We start from the raw sequence: 13740 nt of genomic DNA, 5'->3' as shown, positions 1-13740 counted from the left end.
TCTCTCTTTCAGAAGCCCCAGGAGTGGGTTGTGTTTTCCCTCGGGGTCAGCCTCCACTGACCCTCCGCTTGTAACCCTGCCTCCTTTCTCCCCCCTCAGTTGAGGTGGGATGTCTGTGCCCCCCTCCCCCCAGGAGGGATTAGCTGTAGAGGAGCAGAGGGTCTTCCCCTCCCTCTGTGCAGCCAGGTATCCTCTAACTGAGTTGAAAGGCAGCTCCCATCATCCCCAGCGGCACAACTGCTTAGCTGCTCATGTGAGAAGGCAGGAAGTTAGCAAAGCAAAAATTCAGGTCTCAGGCAAAGAAACGGGCTGAGCATCCTCTTTTCTAGCAGCCACAAACAATGATGGTGGTGGCCGGCGGGGGTGGGATGCTCCACGCTCAGAAACATTCTTGCCAGGATTTCTGCTGGGAGGGGGTCAAAAAAGTCAAGATGGTGGCCATCAACTGAGATCAAAGCACCATCTCTCTTTGTGTGTGTAGCCAAGGTGGGGCTTTGATTGCTGGGATGGCAGCCAACTTGATGTTTTTGACCCCTTCCCTGCATACAACTCTGCCCATCTGGATCTCAGCATGGGCAGCTTGCAGCCCTACCACCACCCCCACCCCCACCACCCCCCACCCGGTTTTTTTCTTGAGTGAGTATGTACAGGAGGGAGGGAGGGAGGGAGGGGGAGAGAGAGAAGCAAGCTAGTGATAATCCAGTTCTTTCAGAATGTCCTTCTAACTCAAAATCCTGTGTAAATCTTGCTAGTTTTATTGCCAGCCTGAGGATCAGAAGTTCTGGCTCTTAAGCATTTTTTGAAATCCTTCCTGCAAATCTAGTAAAGGGAATTCGTTGCATTTATCGCTTCCAGATATTTATTTTTCTTTTACTTAGTTATTCATTCAGTAGAATTACAGTCTGCCTTTCTTCCAGGAGCCTCTGGGGAAGACGGTAGCCCCCTGCCCGGCTTTTTCCCCTGTGAGGCTGGCTTTCCTCAGGGGCACCCTTGGCCCAAAGGCGCCCAGTGAGCATTGGTGGCTGAGAGGAGGGGGCATCTTTGGTCTTCCCCACCCTCAAGGGGGGGACACATCTGGTCTCTGCTCATCAAATCCAGAAGTGCCGCTCACTGAGACCCTCACCAATGGCTGTGGGGCCAGATTCCACAGGTCCTCCGAGGAGAAGGAAGTTGGGTACAAATTCATTCCCTAAACTGGAGCCAAATCCTGGTGCTTTGAAAGAAGGAGAAGCTCCGTGGCTCTTGAGCTCCTGTCACTGTTGTTGCTGATCTGAGCAGCCCCCTTCCGAGCTGCATGTGGAAGCCTGATCACACCATGCCTGCCTGCTGATTAACTCAACATTTACCAATTGCTCAAGATCTCTCTCTCCTTGGCATCGGCCGGTCAGGAGAAGCAGCCCAGTGTGGAGGCTGAACCGTGGTACATAAGCTATCCTCCGACGGATCCCTCAGATCTGCCCAGCTGCCTGGAATCAGATTCCCCCAACAGGTGTGCTGTTCCCTTTGTGTCCATGCAGCCTTACGGGCTTGGGGCCCTGCAGCTCTGACAGATGCCAGCCTGGGAAAGGCTGACTGAGGGCAACTGCTATGGGGAGCCTGCATGCTGGAGAGATCCCTCCGACCGGTAGCGTCTCATCTGTCACTTTGGTGACGCCTCCCTTTCCAGCTGTTTGGGGCCCTTTGCAGATATCATCTCTGCCGCCCTGAAGCCTCCACAAAAGCCAGGCTGCTCCCACTCGCTGCAGGAGGGGCCAAAGCCCCCGGGATCCGTCCCTTGCTGGCTTTGGCAGGAACTGTCTGCCTGCCTTCCTTTCTCCTTCGGCACCTGAGCGGAGGAGGCCTCGGAGCTCCCAGTTCTGGGCATTTCACTCAATTCTCTGCCCAGGCTTGGCACAGCGGAGGCGTTAATTACAGGCCAGCGCAGGTGTCTTTATGCAACGGCAGGGACTGGGTTTGCCTGCCTTTCAGTGGCAGCCGGTTTGAATCCCACCTCCACTCCCAGACAAAAGCACTCTGTGCATGCTCAAGGCCGCCCTCTTGTTGGCGCTTCATACGCTGGCATATTCAGAAAGGATAGGATGACAGTTCCCAGAATTCGTGCACGGACGGGCTGCTGAGGAATTCTGGGAGTCAAAGTCCACCCGTCAGATGGGGTGACTGTCGCCTTCAAGAAAGGCTGGGCCGAAGCGTCGAGGGCCCGGCAGTGCCGCCTCTTTCAGGAGAGGCAGTCGAGCCCACGTCCTCCCCCCCGCATGCGGTGACTGCCTTTCCCCCAAAGGCTCCACTGCGTTGGGGAAAGAGCATTTCTCGACCGGCTCTTGACGGATCTGCATCCTACACTTCGCCCAGGCTGGCATCGAGATCTGGCAGAGGCCCCTGAAATGAAACCTTGAACTCAGCACCCCCGAAGAGCAAACAGCTCTCTTTCCCCAGCCAGCTGGAACGGCCCCACCCTCCCCTCCCCTCCCCTTTGGGCCTGACTGCACTTTTGTCACCCTGCTCCCACGCCCCCCCACATCAGTGGGGAGGCTGCCAATATTCCCTGGAAATAAGAAAAGTGCTGCTCCTGCCAAAGGGGCCGGTCAGCCGGAGGAGCCCGTGGGCAGCCTGGTCAGCAGCCGTTGCTCTTCTGGGGGAAGCAGTTGGGCAGCTGCAGCCAGGAGCCGAGGCTTGGGTGAGTCCCACAACAGTCGGGGTAGGGGTGGGGCTCCAGGAGAAGGAGGGTTCCGTCCGGAGGGGGGGGACAGGCAAGCCGCCATCCCCCCCAGGCCCCCCAACTCCCCTGTTTGGTTTCCGAATACTTGAAGTAGCTAAGAAGGGATCGGCCCGGCCAGAAATGAAAAATTCTATGGTCTATAGGATGCCTTTGAAAGTGTTAAAGCACTTTGAAGTAGAGAATTGCAAGAAAGAATGTTGGAAAAGCAAGAAGCTCCTCCGTTCTTTTCTTGGAATACTTTTCCATTAGGAGTTTTGCAGAAATGAATTTGTTCCTCCTCGCCCAGTGATGAGCAGAGGTGGGGCACGGGGGTCTCCCTTAGGAACTGCCTCCAGCTTTGAGTATGGACGGGCACTCAGCTCTTCCTTGGACGGAAAAAAAGGTTCTGGGTAAAATTCTTCTAACTCAGATCTGCATTCCAAAGTTCGTTTTGCTGAAGAATACTTTTCAGTTCTTAAATGTCAGATGCAGATTCTTTTTTGGGGGAGTAATAGGATGTTCCAAAGCCGATATTTTATTTTGATATGTATACAAATTTATATCCAGCATTTTTAGCGCAAACTGACAGTTGTGTCTCTCAGACTTGCAGCTGTTTTCCTATGAGGCTGCACCGGGCAAAAGGGATCAAAACAAATTGTAGACCAGAAGAAATCTGTGGGCCAAGAAACCAAGCTTCCAGAGCAATCGCTCATACATCCAGCAAGGGTGTCTGTGAAGATGCTAGTCCTCACTGATTCAAGCAACTTTTGAGTCTCCTGCCCCCGTGCTTTCTTGGGCCCCTTGAGACCCAAGGAGGATGTTGCTCTGCTTGCTCCTGGGAAGCAAACCCACCGAGACCTGCTCTGACCCTTTCTGCCCAATAGATCCCCCAAACTCTTGGGCCATGTGGAGTCTTTGTGGGCCACCATTACAGCTTCAATCTGGAGACATTATTGGGCCGAAAAAAGCAGAGAATGATTAAATAATTGCACAAGAAAGTGGCCATTGTACGCCCACACTACTGTGGGGTGTCTAGTACTGCCTATTTGAGCAGGGAGGGGATAGGATTCCGGGGGTGCAGAGGCTGCAATTTGGAGGTGGTTTTTCTGCCCTGTTACCATGGGAGGTGTGTGTGTGTGTGTGTGTGTGTGCACGCATGTGCTTTGGTCAGCAATCAGCTCTATGCTTCTGCCCAGCACTATATAGAACTTTGAATAATTGTGGATTTTATCTGATAAATATAGTGGTGGATGATGGGAGGTGGAGGTGAAGTACTCATCTCAGCAATACTGTGGCCCAAAACTCATTTGGGGTTATAGCCAGAAAGGTGAGTTTTGAATTGAATTTGAGTTTCGATGGCAAGCGTGACTTTCTGGGGTTCCCTTATGCCCCTAAAGGCAACTGTCATGGCCTCAACCACTGATCTGGTCTTTCTCAACCTTGGCACCGCTGTACATCTCCCGTTGCCAAGATTGGGAAACACTGAGTTAATATCTCCATTCTAAGCAGCAGCTCATCAAAATCTCATCAGACTCTCTCATCCCAGTTACATCGACCCTAACCCTCGCCCAGTGGGAAGAGCATGCTGCATATCCTGTCAGTAAAAGAATTTTGGCTGGTGGGATCAAGGAGGAAGGTCTTCTCCGCTGTGGCCCCCGCCCTTTGGAACATCTAACCCCCTGAAGTGAGGAAAGCCCCCCACTTCTGGTTCTTGCATTAAGACCCGTCTTTGCCAATTAGCATGGGGTCTAAGAGCACGATGCAGCCCTGAGGATGGCTGGCCACTTGACCACACCCCTGCTGCCTTGTGACCCTTTTAGCCTTCCGAATGTTAAACTTTGGTGTTTATTTTTACTTGCATGTTTTAACGTGTTCCTAATTCTGCTTTTAATCTGTGCTTTTTTGTGTTCATATGGTCTCGTTATGACATAAACCACTCAGGGTCACTTAGGTAAGATGAGCGGTGTAGAAATTAAGTAAACACAGCCTGTCCCCTCCCCACCTGGCCTGGATTCTCCAATTAACCTTCAAGCAGCACATTCAGTCCTGAACTGAACACTTGAGCTGAGTTCATTCAAGAGCCTAAACTAAAACGAGGTAGCTCCCCTTTCGGTTTGGTATGTCAAGTGAACACAGCCCTTAGGGAGAACCAGGGAACTGTAGAGCCATCGTAGGCTTTCTCCAGAGAAAAGTCTCCGTCTTTGGAGGCATACAAAGATGTTCTGAATACTGTATGTGGCTTTGGGTTACAACAGAAAACAAACCTGTGGCAACCTTGGGGTGAACTCAGCTGCTTGGCTCAATTTTGGAATTTTGCACTTGGCTGGTTGGTTGCACCTTGGACTTCTGTGCTCTGTTCTTGGGGGGGGGGACAGAGAGAGAAGGGGAGGGAAAGAGAGAGAGAGGAGGAGAAAAAAGGTGTGTGTGTGTGTATGAGAGAGAGGGGGGCGGGAAGGGAGCAGTGAGATCTTAATCTGACCAGCCGGGCTGCCTGCAGCGTTGACAAGTGTGGTGTGGTTTTGGGTGTGATTTCCCTGCCTGTTGCCAGAGGTGGGTAAAGAGGACAATGGGGCACCCCACTCGGAACAAGGTGGCCTTCTGGGGAATGACAAACTTTAAGGGCCCATTGTCACATTCCAGGGTCAACCTCCACCCACCTGATCTCTACTGGCAGGGGAACGTGTTTGCATACCAGGGCATAATCTTTGTCTTCCAGAATTGGCCAGCCATGTCCGACGTGGAATTTGGACGCATGTCTTTCAAAGAGCCTGAGCCGGAGTCCAAACGCGTCCTGGCCCAGCCCCACTGGTACGAGCGCTACCTGCAGCCTTGCATCGGGGAGCTGGTGGGCTCAGCCTTCTTCATCTACATCGGCTGCGTTTCGGTCATCGAGAACTCGGAGGGCACCGGGAGGCTGCAGCCGGCCTTGGCTCATGGGTTGGCACTGGGACTCACCATTGCCATCTTGGGGAATATCAGGTGAAGGAAGGGGCAGCCACGGGGTTTGGCCAGGGGATGCGGTCAAGGAGGCAAGTCATCCATGAAGGAGCAATGGAGGGAGCCAGAGTACACCACAGGAGGAGGAAGGGGTCAGCTGAATTCAGGCAGATCTGTCCTTCAGATCACTGCTTCTCAACCTTGGCAAGTGGAAGGTGGGTGGGCTTCAACTCTCAGAATTCCACATCTTTACTGGCTGTGGAATTCTGGGAGTTGGTCCACCCATCTTCAACTTGATAAGGTTGAGAAACACTGATTGACAGGCCTGCAATCTCAGTTCTCTTTCTCTGCATTGCTCTCCCCCAGCCATTCCAGTCTCCAGCCTTCCCTCCCAGGAACTGAATGGGTGACCAGGCCAGATTTTAGACATGGGGAGGCCCCCTTCGCAGCTGCTGGGGTGTGGGGGCAAATACTATTGGCAGAGTGAAGGGCGACCTAAGCCTGTCTCACTCCTGGACTGGGGTCCTCCTCATGCCCTGGAAAGGTGTAAATATTAGTTTGCTTTTTTGTGATTATTATTAAATTTATGTGCCATCCATCTTGCTATCCAAAGCAATTCTGCATATAAGTGCAGGATGAGGCAAGACCAACAATGGCAGAAGCAAAATGTAGTACAAACTATATCTGAGTCTCACACAAGTCAGAAAGTGGACTTGGAGGTTCCACCGATGCTTGTCACTGAATGAAGCCAGAAGAGGCCCAAGAAAGGGAATATTTCCATGTCACAGCAGCTGAAGTCTTCTCCTCCAAATTTCTTGAGTTTTGCTCCCTGCCAGCAGGTGATGGGGTGATCCAGCACCCCTTTTCTGCCAACTTCCCTCTGACCAAAATTTCTCTTTCCCACTCTCTGCCTGCAGTGGAGGCCACTACAATCCTGCCGTCTCCCTGGGGGCCTGGCTCGTTGGTGGGCTGAACATGGTGATGGTCATTCCGTACTGGCTCTCCCAATTTTGTGGGGGAATGATTGGAGCTAGCCTGGCTAAGGTATGGCGGAGGATTGGGAAGGGGAAAACACTTGGGGTGCAAGGTGCCAGCCTTAAAAGGTAGACTAGACCAGATGAGCTAATGTAAGATTACATTAACAGAATATTGCAAGTCTGAATGTACTGTACGTCTTTTCCCTGGACCCTTTTACAGCCTAAGCAACTGTGTGTGGGGTTTTTTTTCCCTTCTGAGATGTTTCCACTTCCACTTTCCCACTCTGGGCTCAGCTGATTTTTATCTGATTTTCTCCTTGGTTGTTGTTGCCCTGTCTCCCAAGGCCACTCTCACATATACCATTGCAGATGGAGAGCAGAGACTATGGCAGATGTTGGGGGGTGTTCCAGGTGCTCCCACGCTCGTCTTATGGTCACTCACTCACAGCCTGTTGAGGCATGCAGATCTCGTAACCTCCCCCACCCCCTCTCTTGCTTTCTACCTGGGCATTCCAGAGAGCCGTGGCTAGAGCAGACAAGGCACAAAACGCTGGTCAACAGCCAGGAAATAATGAAGGATGCACACAAATCACCTTCAATGAACACGGAGGCACAAATGGTTCTCCGAAATATACAAAGACCCAGTGAATTCAAAGGAACACCAACACTTTATGGTACTCTTTACACTGTTCATTTGCTTTTCCTCTCACACACAAGCACGCTCTTGTATTTTACCCACATCCTTCTCCACTGGCAGGCACTAGCCAGAGGGACAGGAGCTGCCCAGTCTGGATCCAAAGATGACTCAAAGAGGACCCCTTTTTCCCCCCAAAGTCCTTCCTCCTGTGATTCACAAGATTGGCAACTACTCCTGCTTTGTTTACTTATACATTTGGTAGCCACTGAAGGGATCGGAGGTGATGGTGGTGGAAGAGTTTAACCATGTGCTCATCTTCCTTTATCTGGTTCAGGTGACATTTTTCCTTTGCTTCTTTACCAATTTATTTTCTTCTTTATCTACCTGCCCGAACAATCTTTTAGACAATATTTCTGGCTTTTTGTCCTCTCTGCTTATGTGACTGCTTCATCTTTAGTTATGGCAACCTCAGTCCAGTCTCACAGGGCTTAGGAAGAGGTGTCCAACCCATGGCAGATCTCCCATGTAACCCCTCCCCACCCCCAGGAGAACCAGAGTCAGCTAATATGGTGGGCAGAGGATCTCTTGGTGGATGTTTGGCGTCTGAATATGTCCTTCCTGCTGACCTTCCTTGCTTGCCAAAGGAAGGCTGGGAGGCGGGATGTCTGCCTCCATATCCAGCCGTGGCTTCAAGTCCCTATCATGCTATCATGTCCCCCCTGGCCCTTCTTTTCACAAGACTAGACAAAGCCAATTCCTGCAACGGTTCTTCCTATGTTTTAGCCTCCAGCCTCCTAATCATCTTTGTTGCTCTTCTCTTTACTCTTTCCAGAGTCTCTACATTTTTTTTATAATAAGGTGACCAAAACTGGATGCAACATTCCAATTGTGGTCTTACTAAGGTATTATAAAGTGATACTAATACCTCATGCAATTTTGATTCTTTCCCTCTATTAATGCAACCTAGGATTGTGTTGGCTTTTCTGGCTGCGGCCGCACACTGCTGACTCATAGTTAAGTGGTTGTCCACTAGGACTCTGAGATCCCTCTCACAGTTACTGCTATTCAGTCAGGTTTCTGTGTGTTCGGTTAGTCCAGACTGATCAGTCTGGGGTAATCCCTCTTTGATGTCTGTCTCAGGTGACCACAGAATGGGAGAGATATGAAAATGCCACAGGAGCGGCTTTCACGGCCATCACCTCGGATCATCAGCTCCCAGCTGCTGTGGTGGGAGAGATTGTGATGACCATGTTCCTGGTGATGGCTGTCTGCATGGGGGCCATTAATGAGAAAACCAAGAGTCCACTGGCACCCTTCTGCATTGGCTTCACCGTCACTGTGGACATCCTGGCTGGGTGAGTAGGCCAGAAGGCTGGTAGGAGGTTCTGCCCAGGTCCAGGAGGAAGTTCTTTCTGCACGAATGCCTTCAACGGCGAGCATCAACATCTCCTGCATCAACATGTTCTGCTATTGAAATGGTTCTTACAACTGTCTTTAAAAGGGGGAGCCGAGAGCCAGTTCTGGAGAGATCCAGGAAGGCTCCACAAAAATTTATCCAAATGCTTCCTTTTGCTGATGCAACACCCATTCTACTGCCTCGATACCTATGCTTTATAGCAGCGGTCCCCAACCTTTTTGGCACCAGAGACCAGGTTCATGGAAGACAATTTTTCCACGGACCCTGGGGGGTGGGGGAGGAGAGGAGGAGGAGGGTGCAACCTAGATCCCTTGCCTGCTCAGTTTACAGTAGGGTCTGCTGTGCGGCCCAGTTCCTACCGTGGCCTGGGCTCGGGGACTCCTGGTTTATAGGATTTTCAGACAAGAGATTTTGACTTGGTTTGAAAAAAATGCAACCCATTGCCCACAGAATTTGTCCCCGTTAATATTAACAGTCCCCTTCTGCAAAACAAAAACATCTGCCATACTAAATAAAAAGAGCAACATTATATTGCTACCTATTTGTGTGGGTCACCTCCATCTCCTTCCTCCGTCACTCCCCTTCGCCCTCCCAACAGTCCCAGATGTTAACATAGGTACAGATTACAACATGCCCTCACTTCTCTACCTAAACCAAAAGGTGTTTCTTCCGTTCTGGAAGACAGGCAGGTGCAGAGCTGGTTTCAAGATAGGTGAACCTGTAGCATTTCCACGTCTCAGAACACGGACATAAAAACATCAGCAGATGAAAGAAATAACTGCACACACGCTCAGCACAACCAGGGGCTTTGGAAGATGGAAGACTGCTGGCCATGACGGCTGATCGTGAGCCCTTACCAACACCCTGGAGCACCTGCTCCCTGAGGGTTTAAGGTCCATTTTGGAAGGAATGTAGCCTGTGGAAAGCACAAGGAGATAAAACTCGCCCTCATGAGCTTGCCTGGGCATCCTCTGAAACCAGGCTGCCATTGGCAGCCCAAATTTGAGGCAGGAGGGAAGCAGCGTTGCTGTCATCATACACTGTAGCCGGTCAGTTGCAGGGCCTCCTGACCTGCTGGACAGCTCCACTGCCTGGCTGACGGACAGAGCCCTGTGGCTTGGGGTGGGGGGCTTAGGGTGGGCAGAAACAGCTCTTCCGGCCTGCCTGGGGACAACCCTGTCCCTGGCACTCTTAGCTACTAGGATCCAGGGTGCCCGACTGGGCACTTGGGCCCTTCATGCCCAGAACCATCCAAACTCAGCATTTCTCCATCATCACTGAGGTTTTGTCTGGAGGAAGTTTCAATCCTGTCCTACCAGCAATCAGGGAGAAGAATGCCCATCAACTGATAAAAATGAGAGACCACCGGTGGCCACTATGGGCCTAAATTGCAGCTTAGCTGCTAAGTAATTTCCCCCAGCTGTTGCCTACAGAGATCAGCAAGGGGATGGAAGAGGGTAGCCTCCAAGGAGGGGCCCTGGAAGCCCTGGGTGGCTCTCCTCATGACGTTGACTCAGCTGATAGACATGGCCCATTGCCCAGTGGCATCTTCCCTTACAGATCCATATCTGGGTAGCCCCCCAAAATTGTTGGCGCCTCAGGGCAAAAGAAGTCTGCTGCTTCTTTCAGAATAACAACATGACAGTTGCCCACCCACTGGCCAGTGTGTGTTTGTGTGTGTTCTGTTTCTAGCCATCCAGAAAAAATATCTCGCCCTGCAGTGCTTGCCTGCTGCTTTTCTAAAGACCAATTGAAACATGCTCTGCAGCAGCCCTTCCTCTCCCGAAGACCTTTGCGTGTCCCTGGAGGCTCATGTTCTAGTTATTTCCATGTCACTTCAGTGTACACGGGGGAGACTGGCATGTGTTGGCCTGTTGGCCCAACTGGAATTGGACTTGTCTTGGTCAATGTCTTGGGGTGGGGGCATTGTAAGTATTGCCAATTAACTCTGCACTCAGTGAGGATAAAAGGGGTGGCAAAGAAGGAGCCTCTAGGGGCTTCTCTGCCCAGAATGGAGAATCCGGGAGCTTTGAAAACATTCCTGGGAGTGGCGTCTTCATCCTCTCAATCTTTCTTCTCTATTCAGGGGAGCTGTTTCTGGAGCCTGCATGAATCCAGCCAGAGCTTTTGGCCCTGCAGTGGCTGCCAACTACTGGGACTATCACTGGGTGTACTGGGTGGGCCCCATGGGGGCTGCACTTCTGGTGGGCGCATTGATAAGGTACGTGGCAGGTTTTCAAGGCCTTCCAGAATGCCCGGGGGGGGGGAGCTCATTCCAGCAGGCAAGTGCCACTTCAAGGGGTTGTCCAGCTGGGCTAGTTGAATCCTTGGCTGGATTCTGGAGCAGGACTCAGAATTAATTGAGCCTATCAGCAGTGATTCCTGAATAACAGTCAATGGAACTTCCAAGGCAGAGCGTCTGAGATCTTAACAGATCCCTGGTTCGTGGAGAACGAGAATGAGGAAGTGTTTGGCATGCAGGAGACCCCACGTTTAGTTCTGGCAGGGCCAGGCCAGGCCAGGCCAGGCAAGACACACACACACACACACAGACACAGAATTGAATCAGTGACATCTTGGCCCATGTCAGGAATGGGTGCGTCAAAGCTTCAGGGCTGCCTGTTGCTTCTCAACTGCTTCTGTTTGGTCTCCCAAAGTTTTTAATGTGACAGAAGGCATAAATAAGGCAACACATGGGAAGCTTTTAATTAATCTAATTGCAATTATGTTTACAAGTAACATGTGGTTTTTGCCTGACTATGCCAACTTTTTAAAATCTGGCCCGTGTGTCATTCAAAAGCCAGAGGTCAGCCTGTGCCCATGCTGGTCATGGGAACCTTGTCCTTGCATCCCTACATGGTGATGGCACGTACTATGGAGGTGTGCTGGATTTGGAGTCCAGAGAACATCTGTAAATGCTCTGAGAAGTCAAGATGTTTTAGCAGCCCTCCATTCGGGTATGGTCATGGAAAACAGCTTGAACCGCCCGTGAATGGTCTCACACAAAGACTTTCACCTCTGTTGCATGAATCTCGCCAGACTGACTGCGTTCCCCTGGGAATGGTCAGATAAGGCTCCAGGGACTGTGGGGGAGATCAGGCTCTGCTGCTCCCTGCAGTGCAAGGAGTCCAAACCTGCCCCCCCTCTTAACAGGGGTGGGGAACCTTGGCTCTTTTATATGACTCGTGGACTTCAACTCCCAGAATTCTTGAGCCAGCCATGCTGAGGGGAAAGGGAGAGGTTTCCAAGCTGAGCCATGCTGGCTCAGGAATCTTGGGAGTTGAAGGCCACGAGTCATAAAAGAACCAAGGTTCCCCACTCCTGGTCTAGCCGGAGATTCCACCACAGGAACAAACCCAGAGGCCAGATTGCAGAGAGTTCTTTCACTGTCATTCTGTCACCAACGTTCTTCTTCCCTTGTGCAAGTGAGGTGCAGGGAAAGGCAGTGTCTGACTTTGGTATCATGAATTAACCAGACAGGCTAGGTTTGTGCAGCAGGCTTAGCCATAAATGATATTCAATCAAGGATAACGGCAGCTAGGTTCAGCCTGGAAAAGGCAGAATAACAAGAGTTGGAAGGGACCTTGGAGGTCTTCTAGTCCAACCCCCTGCTCAAGCAGGGGACCTTATACTATATAAACAAGCTTGATTAGGAGGGCACTTAAGTAGAAGGAAAAACCAGGAAGGAGCTTAAGATGAGATGTGCATCTTGCTGAAACTGAAATAGCACTTTGACTTATATACCGCTTCACAGTGCTTTTACAGCCCTCTCTAAGCGGTTTACAGAGTCAGCCTGTGGCCCCCAACAGTCTGGCTCCTCATTTTACTCACCTCCGAAGGATGGAAGGCAGAGTCAACCTTGAGCTGGTGAGACTCGAACTGCCGGCAGCCGGCGGGAGTCAGCAGAAGTAGCTGCACTGCTGCACTCTAACCATTGCGCCACCAGATGAACAAGATGAGTTCAGATCTTTTGGAACAAGTCAAATACAGGCGCAAGAAAAGACAAATCCAGGAGTGGAACAGAGCAAAGAGAAAATATAATTTTCTCAAAACTGAGGGAGGAGGAGATGAACAGGATGTCAGAAATTTCCTCTCCTACAAACAAAACAAAACAGAAAACCAACCCAGCAAATATCAGACTTCAAATGTGGAGGGACAAGTCAAAGCCAGAACTGTTTTGGGTGGAGGCCTTTTGCCCAGCTCTGTTGTTCCAGGGTATCTCTGGCCCAAGAGGATCAGCTCTCCTGGTGGGGGGGGGGGGCTCCGGGTTAAGGGGAGACTTGGAAGTTCTTGATTTTTAGAGAAATGAAGTGCAGTCAAATCTTAACATGGATGTCGGAATAAACTCAGAACGATGGCAGGAGAAAAAATTCCTAAAATGTGGGCACAAGGGAGAACAATTTCAGTGAGAGAGAAAAAAGAAAGCACGCTGTGCAGCCGGGGCCTCCAACCTTGGCAACTTTTAAGACGGGTGGATTTCAACTCCCCGAATTCCCCAGCCAGCCTTGCTTAGAGTTGCCAGAGTCGCCCCCCCCCCCCCGCTGTACGGTTCCGCTCCCCGCTGCCCGGAGAAAGGGCAGCAAGGGCGCTGGGCCAGGCCAGCTGGTCCCACGGCTCTCTCCTTCCCCCCTCCAGGTTCTCGCTCGGGGACAGCAAGACGCGCTTCTTCCTCAAGTGAGGGGCCCGGCCAGGACCGCCGCCCCCTTCCCCGCGCGACCCCGGGCAGCCGCCGCCCTCCTTGCCCGGGCAGGAGACGGGCCGAAGCGGGGCTCCGCCAAGCGCCCGTTTCTGCCCCTTAGAAAGGGGCGGTGCGGCTTTTTGTTCCCGGTTGCAGAGCCGGGGCGTTCTGCTGCCTCGGAGGAGGAAGACAAAGGCGAAGAGGCCCCGGCAGATCCGCCAGCTGAAGCGGGGCAGCGGCTCGCCCAGAAGCTTCGGACGAAACGGCCCCCGGCAGCCCCGGGTCAAGCAGCGGCCCGCCCACCGGGCCCGGGCGCCCGCAGCCCCGTCCGGAGCCCCGGCGAGGCAGCCGCTCCTCGGCCCGGCGTCTCCGGCGGCGCCGCTCGACGGGGCACCCACC

At 52.0% G+C, this 13740-nt stretch overlaps 1 protein-coding gene across 1 annotated transcript; it reads left to right on the top strand.

The window, feature by feature from the left end:
- The first annotated feature begins 2637 nt into the window (after nucleotides 1-2637).
- AQP8 (aquaporin 8) lies at nucleotides 2638-13360 on the top strand. The gene is made up of 6 exons (XM_081337930.1): nucleotides 2638-2674; nucleotides 5412-5674; nucleotides 6550-6676; nucleotides 8387-8601; nucleotides 10750-10884; nucleotides 13299-13360. Exons 2-6 carry the CDS (start codon nucleotides 5424-5426, stop codon nucleotides 13339-13341), a joined length of 771 nt encoding a protein of 256 aa, XP_081194056.1. The 5' UTR covers nucleotides 2638-2674; nucleotides 5412-5423; the 3' UTR covers nucleotides 13342-13360.
- The last annotated feature ends 380 nt before the right edge of the window (nucleotides 13361-13740 follow it).

This window comes from Vipera berus (assembly GCF_964194415.1).
Source record: "Vipera berus genome assembly, chromosome: 13".
Taxonomy (NCBI): Eukaryota; Metazoa; Chordata; class Lepidosauria; order Squamata; family Viperidae; genus Vipera; species Vipera berus.
This window is presented reverse-complemented; position numbering and strand designations above follow the sequence as displayed.